Here is a 15589-nt window from a genome sequence, read left to right as displayed (position 1 = left end):
GGCCGCCGGGGCGGTCGCGCCCCCACGGCGAGGTGCAAAGAGGAGCTCGGCTCAGCAAGCGGCGGAGGGAGGCCGGCCAGCGGGGTCTGTGAGCGGAGGCCCGGGTGGCGGCGTCCCCGGGGGCAGGCAGGCCGGCCGGGCCCGGGCCAGGGCGCTGCGCCGCGGCCTCCGCGCCTCCTCGGGGCGCCGCGCGGCCAGGCCGGCGGCGGCGACGGCGACGGCGGCCCCCGGGGATGGCGGCGGCCGGGCTCCGCCAGCAGGTGGCCCCGGGGTCCCGGCGGCGCCGCCCCCTCCGCCGGCGCCCCTCCTCCCGCGGGGGCGGTCAGCGCCCCGGCCGGCTCTGCACCCGCCGCCGCCCTCCCCGCAGCCCGCCCGCCAGCCGTGTCTCCAGGGCCACCGCCGCCGCCGCCGCGTCCGCAGCTGAGCCCAGGCGGGCCGGCCGCCCCGAGCCGCCCCCCGCCGCCGCCGCCGCCGCCGCCGCGCCCCCGCCCGGCCCGCTCCCAACGGAAAGTTGGGCTGCGGCGGGCGGCGTCTGGAACCCGCGGGCCGGCATGAGCGGGGGCCGCGGGGGCGCCTAGGGCACCGGGAGGCGGCGCCGCGCGGGGGCAACTTCGCCCGGGAGCCCGCGCCGCGGGGCCCCGCGCCTGCAGCCCCGAGCGGGCTCGCGGTGGTTCCTCTCGTCCCGCGGCCTCCCCCCGCCGACTCCAGGCGCGGACCTTGGTCCCGGCGGCTCCGCGGCGGTGACACGAGCCCGCGCCGCCGCTGCCGCCGCCGCCGCTGCCGCCGCCTCCTCAGCCCCCGCCGCCGCCTTCCCCGCACCATGGAGTTCTCCGAGAGGAAAAGAAGCAGGAAATCCCAGAGCTTCAAACTGGTGAGCCGAGGTAAGCGGCCGCCGGGGCGGCGGGGGCAGGCAGCGGGCGCCGCGCCCTCGGCCGCCCGCGGGGGTCCACGCTGGGGGGCGCGCCCTCCCGGAGTCCCCGGTCCTTCCTGGTCCCCCGGTGCCTCCGCGGGGCTGGCAGGCAGGGCCGCGGCCGCACACGCCGGGCGGCGGGGAAAGTTGCGCGGGGGGAGCCGGGGTGTTATTTAACGTAAACAAGTCGGAGGGCAGCTCAGGAAATTAGCAAACAATGACACCGGGGGGCCCGAGCCCTCCTCGGGGCGCCTCCGGGGCTGGGCTGGGGCGGCCGCGGACCTGCCTGGCCATCAGGCCGAGCGTTGACCATCCGACCTGAGATTTGCTCTTTTTGTTTTCTGGGGTCTTCCCCCTTCCCCCCGCCGAGAGAAGGAGGAAAAAGGATGACCGTTGTTGTTCCTTTTAAGAAGGAGAAAGAAGCTCACGCCGTGTCCAAGCCCAAGGCGGAATTGTTGACATCCAACATCTCTAGCTAGCTGATTTGGGTTGGAAAGGTGTTTTAGACTAGATCACGTAGCAGTCAGATAAGTATCCTTTAAAACAAAAAAAGGAAGAAAAAAAAAAATCCAGATAGTTCCTGACAAATTAACAGGTGTACACCACTCTCTCGGGGTTTGTATTTGGTCAGGGAGGGGAAAGTGGAATACAGTCTTGTCTGTGTTCAGTTACTTGTTAAGAGTCTTTATCTTCCTGATTTGACTTTTTTTTTTTTTAATGATAACTCAAGGTAAGAGCCATCGTGAAAATATATCTCAAAATGCATTGTCATCTTTAATTAGGGGCAGGTGACTTTGTTCATTGTAATGTCACAAGTCCTCATATTGAGTTTAGACCCGCTCTGTTTAAATGTCGTCTTTTAATCAAGTTGAGGTCAAAGCCACACCACAGAACCTGTCCGCTTTTCCTCTGTCGTTTTCTCTAGCATTGGCATCAGGGTAGAAACTCTTCAACGACCTGCAGAAGTCACGTGTAAACTGATGAAAATTAGTGAAAAATCGTGGACAATTACAAGTAATCGAATTTTTCAAACTGAGCAAAGCTAGCTAAGATGTGGATTTGGTTCATCTGAAAATAGTTTGATTATAGGCATTTTGCAGATCCATTCTTATCTGCCTCCCCTAATTTAGTTTGGACACTGTTTAATGAAAGAGGCCTGAAATAGTTTCACGCATTCAAAATACTTGGCTCTTCCCACTTTCTGAGTAAATTTTTTTTTCCACATCCGTGTTGATTACTCAGTTACTTGGACTTTTAAAAGTCTCTGTCTGGGTGACTGCCCTGATGGTGCTATCTGATTCATTCAGGAATGTAGGCTGTTTCTTATTGATGACCTCAGAGAACTTAACTGCTTTATCTTAAAAGTGAGAGTAGTTTTGTTGACTTGGTCCTGGGAGATCTAAGGCCAGAGGAAGGGGAGTAGGTGTTAAGGAGGAACCTCTGTCTTCATGCCTAAGTGACCCTACTTTTCAAAAATAGAAGCCAAAGTGCAGTAGCCTCCATAGAGAAGCTTGTAAAATATTGTATTTTAAACTTTGACTGACATAGCAAGTTTTTCCTTTTTTCTCTTTTTTTTTTTTTTTTTTAATTATAGGTCTGATTCTTCTCTCTCTCTCTGCAGGTGCAGTTTTAGAAAATAAACTTGCATATTAAATAAAGTGCAGTAGCTGAAAGCGAAAGAGTCACTTGTGTGAAAGATGAAAATCTTGCTTTCTTATCCAAATCATACTACATTTGAAATAACAAATCAGTATTTTTCATGTGTGCTTGCCTTTAAGCTGCTTAAAGGCTGAGATTTTCTGGGTAAACTGAGAAAACTAGAGTGCTGGCTAACTTTAAAGCATACTGTTGATATGCTGGTGAAAATGGGTTGTGAAGAGAAATTTGGAAACCTCTCCTGCTCTATGATTGGGCAAACGTACTTGCCACCTCAAATTAAAAAAAAAAAAAGCCTAAAAATTGGCACCTGTAGGCATAATTTACCATGAAAATGGTGTGATCAAGCAAAGCTGTCTTCTAAAGCCAAAGTAATCTTTCAAGTTTGCATACTCCAGAATAAGCAAAGTTTTAGGAATTATTATCGACTACAAATTCTGTGATTAATTCAGTTCTCAAAAAGTTTATTTATAAATTATAGATTATACATACTAAATAGAATGAGATTCTAGACTTGAGTGCTTATTCCTATGTTGAGGTCATTAGGATTCTAATTTTTGGTTGTTTTCTCATGCCAGATTATCACCATGAGGTGTATAAGATCCCAGAATTCAGCAACGATGTTAATGGGGAGGCCAAAGAGACACAACCCATTTTTTTAGGTAGGTTCCTATGTCAATTAATTTCTCAGCAAAACATCGTGGCCATTTGCAATTAGGGGGAAAAAGGAAATTGTTCAGGAACGGGAAATGTCTGCCATTGCTTAATGTATGACATTCTTTTCAAGACCTTTTATTTTACAGATTGCCAATATATCCCTTATTAACATTGCTAAAAGTTGTAATTTCAGACATAAATGTTTATTAGTGTCTACACACAGTGCTAATTATCACTCACTCACAGAGCCAGATGCTGACTGTGCAGTTTTGTGGCTCTGCGCTCACCCCATTTACATTGCATATTCGCTGGCATGCTTCACTGGCAATAGTTTGTGTAATTGGGGTATTACATCTTTGACATCTGGATAACAGAAATTCAATTTCCAGGAAGCTGCTATTTGTTTGGTTTTGCTTCTGCCTTGGGTGGGATAGAGGATTAATGTGCTGTCTTATTATAATGTCCCTTCACCTCTGTGGCCCAGTTGCTAATCCTGCCATGACGAAATTAAATTAAATCTACAGTCAAAAAGCATAAGGAAAATAAAAGTGTGATTGGCTGCCTAAACAGCTCTTGATAGTGCTAGTTATCATCAAGGAGCTCCTCATTTTCCTGGCTTTGTGCTCCTTTCACACCAGCATTTTGGGGCAGGGGGAACAGCATGCTTTCCTCTTACCATCCTTGTTCCCAGCTCACATCAGGGACAAGCAGAGCTAAAGCAGCATCTCCGAGACTTTCCAGCAAGTGTAGCTGCATGATGAGTGGGTGGGTAGCCACAAACATGGCCACCTTTTCCATGTGCAGTGTTGGCGCACATGCTATACAGGAAAGACTTTGGATGTGCAGTTTTTTATTTGCACACCATCCGCCAAAAATGCAACCATGTAGGATTTTGCCTCTAAGAGTGAAGTACCCATAAGGTCAGAGTGGAGAGTAGATGGTGTGGCCTTTGGCTTCAACCTTGCCCATCTGGGACCTCTGCAATCCCAGGTAGCAGGGTGAGGGCCCAGCACTGCACAGCAAGGAAGCAGAACATGAGAGGGATCAGAGCGAGAGCGATTACCATCAAAGCCACAATTACCCCATCAAAGGGGACTTCAGGTAGCAGGACTGCTGCCCAGACCCAGTGTGGGTCAGCCTTCAAACGAAGCTCTCACCGGGATCTCCCTGGTTTTGCTTTGAGGAATAGAAAGGGTGGGTCGGGATGCATTGGGAAGAAGTCAAATATTAATATATACTTTAAGAGGAAAAATAGGAGGGAAATGTCAGCATTTCTTACATGAGCGTTCATTGACGGCACGTGGATCTTTTTGCTAAGGGAAAGAATAGCACTGGTGCCAGCACTGCTCCCAGTACCTGTTTACTGTTAAAGAGAGCTAGGAGCCAAAAGGTTAATAATCAAGTGAAATGCTGTGGCCCAGAAAGAGAATATTCTTGGATTTCAGTCTTTCCAGTCCCCTAAACTTGGTCAGTTGGAATTCTGTTTTGTTTTGTTTTGTTTTTTAGACAGAGTTTCGCTCTTGTTATCCAGGCTGGAGTGCAATGGCATGATCTCGGCTCACTGCAGCCCCTGCCTCCTGGGTTCAAGTGATTCTCCTGCCTCAGCCTCCCGAGTAGCTGGGATTACAGGCGCCCGCCACCACACCTGGCTAATTTTTTGTATTTTTAGTGGAGACAGAGTTTCACCATGTTGGCCAGGCTGGTCTCGAACTCCTGACCTTAGGTGATCCACCCACCTCAGCCTCCCAAAGTGCTGGGATTACAGGCATGAGCCACCGTGCCTGGCTGGTCAGTTGGAATTCTGTATTATCAAAGTACCACTCTATAAGCCATTTGAAATAACGAATTTGCCCTTTAGTAGAAAATTTACGTTCACCATACAAATGGAACATCATGTCCTTGATTTAGTTCTTCTCCAGCAAGGCAGGCTTTCCCGCGCTTTCTGCTGTGTACTAGAAAAGTGGTAAAGTCACTATGAGAAAAGTGAATTGTAAGGATAAGAGAGGGGAAGCTGAAGAGCAACAGGATGCTAGTGCCCAGGATTCAGTAAGCTGGAAACTCCCGAAGATGATAGACGTTGTTGATTTTCTTCTTCCTGGTCCAAGTTGAGGAAGATACAAGAATTCCAATGAAAGACCAGGCTTGAGATAGATACACTTTCAAAGTGGTTGCTCAAGAAGGCCTTCAATATCAAGAGACAAAAGATTGAACAGCCTGGGAATGTGCTGTGGGTTATTCTCAATCTTGTGTTCATTCTGAGGTCACGATGTAGTTGGTTCCCAAATAACATTTTTATTTTGTGATCTCTAGGTCAGTTAGGAAAAAATAACAGAAATTGTCACAGAAAACATGATTTCTGGAACAATTGAGAATAGTTCCCGATGGCATCTGAAAGTAGGAATTCTTTGTTGACAGTGTTATAGTTTATAGTTTTATAGTTACAGTTTTCAAAACATAGATTTAAATATTTCAATTATGTTTACTTTATAAGTTGCTAAAGCCTGTCCATAAAGATGTAGAATTCTATGGGAAGCTTATGACATCCAAGGGGGTTTGGTACCAAAATACTAGAACTCTTTCTCCTATAACAAAGTACTGACACACTGTCCCAGGGATATTCTATAGGATTTTCTACATTCAAACATATGTGTTCCCTTTAGTACTATCTGCATCTATAAGATCCAAGTTTATGTCCTAGGTGAAAAAGAGTCTTCCAGAATGTGGCAGAGGTTCCCATATCAGGTCTCCTTCTGTGGAACATTTTTAGGCTGTTAACAAACATAGTGCATCTCACATGGTCGGGTAGCTCAGTAGTGTAAATGGCTTGGCCGAGAGCTTTAGGAATTACATATTTTTAATTGGATAATAGGGTCAGAAGACGTTACTTTACCCTGTGGACACTGACTTTCTCAAGCTGGCTGTGATGGGACTACAATGAAGATTTAAGCACTGTTTGAAGGAAAACGGTTCCCTTACGTCGATTCACCCAGTGTCTTTATGAGAAAATACTCCGAACTCAGCACTTTTCTGGAATGGGAGTGGGGTCAAAGATAGTCACAGAAATGGATAGAGACAGGGACCTTGTTCTCGGAGATTCAGATCCAGTTGGAGAGGAGACAGGACAAATTCAGGAAACAGGGCGCAGTATTCAGCAATCGTAAGAGCTGCAGTTGTTTAAGCACTTACTGTGTGCAAGGCAGCACATTGAGCACTTTACATGAAAGACCTGAGTGGCTCTTCGCAGAATGTCTGTACGAGTTATCGTCATCCCCATTCTGTAGATGAGCCTAGAGATGTCAAGGTGACCTGCCCAAGGTCTCTCAAGTAGGAAGTGCCACAGGTGGGGTTCCAGTGCAGGTCTGCCTGAGCTTTGAACACTGTACTTAACCGCCTCCCTGTGAACAGTAATTAAACGACAAATGTGAATGGTCAGGGCAACAGCAGATGCAGAGTTGGAAGGGGTAGAGAGGAGGACTCTATAAAGCAGAGATGTTGAACTACAGGAAAGATTCGTTCCTGTATTTCTCCTCCCTGGAGAAGATTCCAGGTGGGAAGGGGGAGGGAGCCGGCAGTAAGCATCATTATAGCTCGACCATGAGTGTTGCACCTTACGGCTTAGAAAGTTCTTTCACATCTGTTTTCTCGGGATTTTTACCATATACCTGTGGGGTACTTAGGGTAGATATAATGATTCCTATAATGATGGGAACCAAAGCTCAGTTACCTGACCTGCTCATTAATAGCAGAGACCAGAGTAAACCCAGGCCTCCTCTCAAAGATCTTTCCCCTCTGCCCTGTGGAGCCAGGCAAAGCCAAGGCTCATGGAGGAGGCCTTAGCTGCTAGCAGGGCACTTATAGAAGGATTTTTATGAGACAATTAATTTATTATTCATAGCACTCATACAAATATAAAATGAAGTCTCTTTTCACACGTGGGATTTTGGGTTACATTTATCATAGTATGTACATTTGAAACATGTTTGTCAGGTGTTCAGTCTCATTCATTTATTCATTCAACAGAAATTCACTGTGCTCCTTTTACATCCATGCCAAGCCCTGTTCTAGTTACTCTTTTTAGTATTCAGTTCAGTTATTCAGCTTTCCATAGATGAAGCACACAGTGTGGCTGCCATGCCAGGTGAGCAGGATCGACATCTCTGAAACCCTGAAATCTCTTTTCAGTGGCTTTCTTGATGACAGCTGCCCCCACTAGAGTCCCCAGAATCTCCCCAAAGAGGACACACTCGAAAAATTCCTGTGCACTTTTACAAGTTAGAGAGTTATCTCCCAGCCACGACGTCGTTCTCCTCCCGGAGGACTGGGCAGGTCTGTTTGTAAGACGGAGGAGGTCTTCACCTGGAGTCAGGTGGCCTGGGTCCCACCCTGGTTCTTGGTTGGTTTCAAAAGGCTTAGGAGCTGAGCCCCTGCTCCCAAGAGGAAGAAGGGTCTAGTGTGTCACCATATCTGGGGCAGGAGTTGCAAACTTAGGGGAAATGAAGGGCCAAGAGGGAAAAGTAGAACCCCGAAATCCCAGTATTTCGAAGCAAGTGCTTCCCGACTCTGTTCCTCCCCGTCAAAGCTCCATCTTCAGCACGCTGGCCCCACTGTGTCCTTGTGTCCCTGTGCTCTTTCATGTCAGGCCTCTCCTTTTTTGGTGGTGGAATGAACGGGACAGACAACCAGGAGTGTCTCCTGGGGTTAAGTATGTGGCCGGTAATAGTGTCATTTACCCAGAGCTTGCTGTGTGCCAGGCACTATGTAAAGGACTTTGTAAATGTTATCCCATTAATTGTCCCAAGAAACGTGTTGTTTTTCCCTCTTGATGGATGAAGAATTTGAGGAGTTCACAGAGTTACTCAGTGCCAGAGCCAGGACGCAAGCCAGGGTCTGCCTGTCTCCAAAGCAAGCCCTTAACCGCATGGCAGGCTGTGTTCAAACGCGCTCCCAAGCGGAACCCCCGGCGTGTCCAGCAGATCAAAGGGGAGCAGAGCTGCTTGAAGAAAGGTCGAGGAGACCCAGAGCGCCTTATGTGCGTTCCACATTCCTCTGTGGGCCTCTGCAGAATGTTAGGGCACCCCCAGTCACTATTTTAAAACCCCTGGTCTAGACTGTTCCCAAGGCTTCATACAGCACCTGATATGTCTGATTATACTCTAGGACCAAAAAATGGCTTCAAAAACAATTGCAAGCGAAGTCAAAGTTTGGAGAGCCTCTTGAGAAGACTTAAATACTGATAGCTTCTTTCAATTTATGTGCACATATACATGTGTTTCAGTAGCTGTGGATGCAGAACTTTGTCATTCTCACGTATGACTTGTTGCCTGAAGTCTGGGAGGCATTTGTATTTAGGCCATACGGGCCCTCCATTTCTCACTTAGTTTTTATTGCAGCTACACTGTGAGGTTGGTGTTGGGTTGGTCTCATGTTTTACAAATGGGAACCTCAACTCAGGGGTGAAAGTGATTTGCCCAAGGCTACATGGTCATTAGTAGCTGACCACACTTTCCAGTCGGGTCTCCTGACATCCACTTCTGCGCTCTTCACCTTGTCAGAGCTGCCACCACTCCTTGCTCCAATCTGCTCACATAGGCTGATCTCAATACGTAACTTCTCACCCTCTCTCCTGCTTAGAGACTTCAGCTGCCTTGGCATGGGTTCTAGAATCAAGGCAAAGCCCTTCACTGAGTGTTTAGTATGCGTAGTGTGACCCGACCGCATCTGCATCTCCCTGTCTCCAGCTTTCATGCAACCACCGTCCGTTGAGCCAGCCGGCTTCCTAAAGCAGGACTTCCAGGTGCAGAGGGGGCTCCACAGAGAGAAGGAATGAGGTGGCCAGGAGCTGCGGCCTGGGAAAGCCCCTGGGAAGAAAGGAGCTAGGGCTTGTTTACTGTCTCCCGTGTATGCTAGGCACTTCCGAACTTTATCTCATTTAACACTGAGACCAGCTCTGAGAAGGTATTGTCATTTCTCCTTTTATATGAGAAAAATGGGCCTTTAGAATTGTTAGTGTATGTAAGGTCATAGAGCTAGGAGACAAGAGCCTGGATCTGGAATTTGGACATGGCCTGGCCGCAGTCTTTCACTGTAACACGCTGCCGTGGAGGAGTGAGGCCCCGCTCTCCCCCTCGTTCAGTTCGCTGTCTGTTTCTAACCCACCTTTCCAGCCTTCTCTTGCTCTTCACCCTCACTGAAAACATGTGCTGTTGTCAAACCGGCCACATCATTCCCTCCTTAAAGCACGTTCCCCTTCTCATCTCCGCCGTTTCACAGTGGCTCCTTCTCCATCCTAGCCTCCTACCATGCCTTACCCCATTTCCAAACTCCTTCCCCTAAAATCCTGTCTCTCCCATCGGTTTTTAAAGCCCAATTCAAATATTACCTTGGCCTGTAAGCCTTCTCAGTTTACATAGCATAGTAGAGAGAAGTCGGATTTAGAGTCAGAAAACCTTGCTTCGAATCTCAGGCTCCAGCTGTAACACCTTGGAGAACACTCTTGAGGGCTTTCCTCATCTTCTGTAATAGAAGAATAATGTTGGCCCTCCTGACGCACATGGGAGATCCTGTATGGTAAAATGCTTTTTCAAACTGGAAAACACTGTGTTTGTGTTTTTATTACCCCATTCTTCCTCCTTCTCCCAGATTTAGGAATTACCTTTTATTTTTTTGAGACAGAGTCTCGCTGTGTCGCCCAGGCTGGAGTGCAGTGGCGCCATCTCGGTTCACTGCAGGCCCCGTCTCCCGGGTTCACGCCATTCTCCTGCCTCAGCCTCCCGAGTAGCTGGGACTCCAGGCGCCCGCCACCACGCCCGGCTAATGTGTTTGTATTTTTAGTGGAGATGGGGTTTCACCGTGTTAGCCAGGATGGTCTCGATCTCCTGACCTCATGATCCGCCCGCCTCGGCCTCCCAAAGTGCTGGGATGGCAGGCGTGGGCCACCGCGCCCGGCCTAGAAGTTATCTTTTCTTCTGATACTTGGGCACTAAGTAGTAACAGTACCCTTCTCTGGCACTCACCATGTGATGCCTAATATTTACTTATTTTTGTGTGTGGCTTTATTGTGCTCAAGTCACCCAGCAGATCCTCCCCCGAACCTTAACAGCTGCCACATTGAAATGGAGTTGTTTATTTGCAGGACTCTTCTAATCGCTCCTAATGTAAACTGTCAGATCCTAGAGGGCAAGTGTGACCTGAATTCATTTTGGATCCTTTGAGAACCTAGCACAATGCTGTATCCGCAATAGGTACTCTGCTGATAGGTCTTCAGATATGTGATTTAAATGCATGAATATATTGGACACTGTCGTTAGGACTCTGAAGATTTATTGTAAAGTATACTGCTATATTGAGATTGTAGAGACATTTAGTGAGCCAAACTAAAAGATGCCTCATTTAACTTTAAGCTTCTGTAACATACTAGAGTAGAAATTTGGGATTTCTGATGTTGATTTGTGAGATACAACTTCTTTTTTCAAATCTAGAAGAAACTGAAAAGGAGAACTCACATATGAAAGCCAGTGACATGTTGGAAACCAAAATTGGAAAATCACATTTGTTCTACTTGTTCCTTATTCTGCTGTAACACAGGTACAGCTTTAGGAAGGTGCTTAAGATAGCACTGGCCCGTCTGTAAACCGATGTTGACATTGTTGACTTCTCAGATTCCACATGAAGCAAGCTTTTCTACCTTAATTTAAGGACATACAGCCATGTATTAAAGATCACACCCACAAACCTTGGTGCCTGTCGGGTTTCTGAAGGAGTTGGGCCCCTGCACACAGCCACCCAAGTTGTATCTGCCCAAGGGGGCCCTGTGAGGGGCCAGTGGGGCTAACATGCAGCCTGCAGCCTGCTCGCCACGGCCCGCGTGGGGGCAGCAGCTGTCCTAAGGAAAAACCACCTCTTTCTGTTTCTCAGGAAGGCTCGTTGTGGTTCAGCAACTGCCCTGTAAATGAAAAGTGTGATATATTGTGGTCTTTTACTTTTCTTACACTGGTCATGACCAAATCATTGAAAAAATAATAATAAAGTCATGAAGGGTAGAATCTAAGGAAACATGTTGACAATTCAGCCTCTCTCTGATTTTATTTTCGGAGGAAAATCATATGGCCATCTATACGGTAAAGTAAGGATTTTGAGCCAGTGTGTTCTGCATCTCAAAGTTAAAAATAGACCTGGGATGTTGGCGCAGGAAGTCTGTTATCCTTATAAGTAGCAGATTATCGGAGAGAAAGTGACCTGGACAGCAGTGCCCCAGCAGTAGCAGGGGAGTGGGGTTGGCGAAGGGCAGAAACCTGAACCTGCAGCCATTGCGATCCACATGGTGCCTTTCGGGTCCTGAGAGTATTGTGTGCAACTTGGGCTGCCCCTCTGCCTGCAATTCTTTTCCATTTTTCAGAGACAGGGTCTCACTCTGTTGCCCTGGCTGGAGTGCATGGTATGATCATAGCTCACTGAAGCCTCCAACTCCTGGGCTCAAGCTACTCAGCCTTCCAAGTAGCTGGGACTTCAGGCATGTACCACCATGCCCAGCTAATTTTTTTATTTTTTGTAGAGACGGCGTCTCCCTCTGTTGCACTAGTTGGTCTTGAACTCCTGGCCTCAAGCGATCCTCCAGCCTTGGCCTCCCACAGTGCTGGGGTTGTAGGTGTGATGCTTGAAATTCTTTGTCATCTAAGTGTACCCAAACTCCCTAGCATGACAGCTGAGACCCTGCAGGAACTGCCCCCGTCTACTTCTTCCAGCTGATTCCTGACACTCCCCTCTTGCCTCCATGTACAGCAGCCATACCACACCACTTTTCCTTCCTGCAGCAGCTCTCCTTCCTTACATTTTAGACTGTGCACTTCCTCACGTCATTGACATGCTTACCACTCTTCTGCAAAAAAAAAAAATAAAAATTCTACAAAAAATTACAAAAAGTAGCCGGGTGTAATGGTGCATACCTGTAGTCCCAACTACTCAGGAGGCTGAGGTGGGAGGATCAGTTGAGCCCCGGGGGTGGAAGTTGCAGTGAGCTGAGAGAGCACCATTGCACTCCAGCCTGGGCAACAAGTGAGATCCTATTTCCAAAAAAAAAAAAGAAAACCACAAGAAAATCTCAATAGGGCAACAAGTGCTTGCTTAATTTATTTGTTCCACTTGCTTCTTAAAGAATATAACCAGATATTCCAGTCAACACTTATTTTTTGTACGGTCACATGTATCTTCAATGGACACTGAGAAATACAGTCTTTTACTTGAACCCTAAAATATAATGGCCTTTGGCACTAGAAATCCAAAAGCTTCCTTTGGTATCAACTCTTCCAAGCCTGTATGTATCCTGCTATCATCTAGCCTGATATCTTTGCATTTTTGTTTGCAGAACAATGTCTGGCACATTCTAGGAAATATCATAAGTATTTGTTAAATAAACTTTTTTTTCCTTTGAGTTAGAGTCTCGCTGTGTTGCCCAGGCTGGAGTACAGTGGTGCAATCTCGGCTCACTGCATCCTTCACCTCTGATTCAAGTGATTCTCCTGCCTCAGCCTGCCGAGTAGCTGGCACTATAGGTGCGTGCCACCACGCCTGGCTAGTTTTTGTATTTTTAGTAGAGACGGGGTTTCACCATTTTGGCCAGGCAGGTCTTGAACTCCTGACCTCAAGTGATCTGCCCGCCTTGGCTTCCCAAACTGCTGGAATTACCGGCATGAGCCACCACGCCCAGCCTGTTTTCTATTTTATTAGGTAAAAGTCTCCATCCTTTAAAGTCTAACTCTGAAGTAGGATGCCCTTCTGTGCCCCCTGTGTGTCACCAGTCTCCGTGCCACCCGTCTCCCCGGGCCTCGCAGACTCACATGGCACAAGGGACAGCACCCCTGGAATCTTGCAACACTGGGGCCCTGGCATGTGCTCTGCTGGCCTCTTTGCCTGGAGTGACCTCGGCTACCCTTGCCTCCATGATCTTTTAATTGTCCTTCCAGTCTCAGCTTGAATTCCTTCAGGGCAAGACTCTGAGTGTTCAATGCTGTATTCCTACTGTAGTATTCCTTGGCACAGAGTAGACTCTTAGTAACTATTTTTGAATACATGAGTTCCATGTTAAAACATATTAAAAGGTAATGTGCCTCCAGTTATCAGTAGGTCAGAGTGGGACGACTGAGATGAGGCCGTTCCCTCGTGCAGGAGTGTCCCATGCGACACAGGAGGTCTTCATCCCACCCTCCACATCGGCAGCGTAAACGTACGTCAATGTTGATAGCACCCCATCTACACATTGAACCCATCAAACGCGCCCTCTGCGAACGTAAGCTACAGCATGGTCCTTAGCAGACCAGGGTTGTGGGATCAGTCATTCTGAAGGCAATTTGGCTTTAAACAGGAAAAAAACTATTCCATTGCCATCAACTGAACGCACCTCCCTCATCCGTTGTCTCACAGATACCAGGATGAAGGGGGAGCAGATGAGAGGCTGTGCTGAACAATTTGGCCGCATGACCATAGTTAGGAGAGAGAGGTCAAAGGGCACATTCCACTGGTGGTCAGGTGACTGTGCCTCATTTCTCTACAAAGGATAGCTTATCGCACGCATATTTGATAATATATTTTCGAATCATTACAAAGTTTAGACAGATTTTCTTTCAGTATTCCATACAACCAATATCCTTGTAAATAAGAATCCATAAAATTGTTTTCTTAGTGTTGCATTTTTTTCAAACATGCAGAAATATACCGTGTTATTCAGATTCCAAGGGGTTTACAATGTTTTTTACTTGAAATCAAATTTTATATCTGAAAGGTTAATGGAGAAAACTAATTATGCTGCTATCTGGTAACCAAATGTGTGATGAGACATTTGTCTCTGTAATTAACAGCAAGGAACTTTTATAGTTCCATAAAATCAAATGCTACATAGAGTATTCTGTGAGCATTTGTTTGGCCGAGGTGTCCAAAACAGAGATGTTTATGGATGATATAAACTTGAGCTGAAATGTAATGCAGGTGTCTGTGTCTCTCGCAGCATTTCTCATTGTTGAAATGGAAGCCAAAAGATTAATACCTTTACATTGTCATGATAAAATAAGTGATGTGTTCTTGGAACAGTGGAACGCTACATGAGTTACTCAGTAATTCCAAGAATTTATTCTGTTCCAGGAATAATATCCTTAACAATTTATTTTTACAGAAAAAGTTGATGCAATAGAATAGACTATGAAGTTGCTTGTGTGGTGAATGGAATTATATCTCTCAAGTATGACTTTACACCTACATAGGAAATGTAAAGAACCCCACAAAAATGCAAGGTTCAGGTACCTCTTCAAGGTGAAAAGTCAGGAGATGCAAAAGTTAAGGTACCTCTGTTGCATTACTCATTCTCATTGCACATAGATAATTTTTTCGATTACTAGCAAGACTTTAATGGGTACCTTAATATGCACAGCATGAAATGTGGCTGAAGAGTTGCTACAGGAATATTAGCTTTAGCATTTCTCTACAAGTTCAGTGTTCCTCTTTTCAACTCTCCACTGGGAGGGAGAGCCTGGTGCCGGCACACAGTAGAGCAGGGTGGCCCAGGTCCGACCTAGCTTCCCTGGTTTACTTGATCATTCTGGACAGGCAGCTTTTACTTCCCATTTGTTGAGGCAGGGGAAACTGAATTTCCCACCCATTATCTGCGATGAACCAGGAAGAAGATGGAGATGAGACATGTCCCTCGGGGAAGGCTTTCATGGGAATATGTGGCCAGATTTCGGCACCAAATGGCCTCTGCTTGCCACCCCGCTGCACACTCTACAGAAAGAAGGAGAACTGCACAGATGCCTCCGATGTGGGTTTATCTCTTGCACATCAGTGGTGGTGTTTTTCCATCAGCTTTCCTCAACCATGTCTTCTCGTCATATCTGTTATTAGAATTGACGTTAATATATTCATATTGTAGATATTTATTGAAGCCACCATGCCAGGCTGGGAGGTTATAGAACCCACTAGGTTGTGATAAGAGAAATTAAGGATTCTGTGGGAACATGAGTCCTCCCAGGCCTGGGGAATTAAGGAATACGGCCCTTGAGAAAATGACCTTGAAACGGAGACCTGAAGGGCCAATCTGGTGTTGGGGCTGAGGACACGGAAGGGGCAGCATGTGGGGACCAGCTTGTGAGACACAGGAAAAGGCCTTGGGCAGGGCCAGAGCTGCACGGACAGTCGCTTCTTGGATTCCGATTGAATTGTTCTGAAGGGAGGCCTGGGCACTTTTTTTTTTTTTTTTTTTTTTTTTTTTTTTTTTTTTTTGAGACGGAGTCTCGCTCTGTCACCCAGGCTGGAGTGCAGTGGCCGGATCTCAGCTCACTGCAAGCTCCGCCTCCCAGGTTCACGCCATTCTCCTGCCTCAGC

General features: G+C 47.2%; 1 protein-coding gene across 37 annotated transcripts in view; it reads left to right on the top strand.

Moving 5' to 3' along the window:
• The first annotated feature begins 348 nt into the window (after window positions 1-348).
• Window positions 349-15589, top strand: part of BEND7 (BEN domain containing 7) — an 88440-nt gene continuing 73199 nt past the window's right edge. For 14 of the 37 annotated variants that reach the window (XM_028825997.2, XM_077945797.1, XM_077945798.1 and 11 more), the window contains exons 1-2: window positions 349-881; window positions 3145-3228. In XM_028825997.2, the coding sequence (XP_028681830.1) occupies window positions 821-881; window positions 3145-3228 (145 nt within the window). In that variant the 5' untranslated portion in view covers window positions 349-820. The remainder of the gene's footprint in view (window positions 882-3144; window positions 3229-15589) is intronic. The other 23 variants (XR_013397926.1, XR_013397925.1, XM_028825998.2 and 20 more) reach the window with 5 other exon arrangements.

The sequence above is a fragment of the Macaca mulatta genome, chromosome 9 (genome assembly GCF_049350105.2).
Source record: "Macaca mulatta isolate MMU2019108-1 chromosome 9, T2T-MMU8v2.0, whole genome shotgun sequence".
NCBI classification, from domain to species: Eukaryota; Metazoa; Chordata; class Mammalia; order Primates; family Cercopithecidae; genus Macaca; species Macaca mulatta.
Note: the sequence above shows the minus strand (reverse complement) of the source record. Positions and strands in the feature narration are given on the sequence as shown.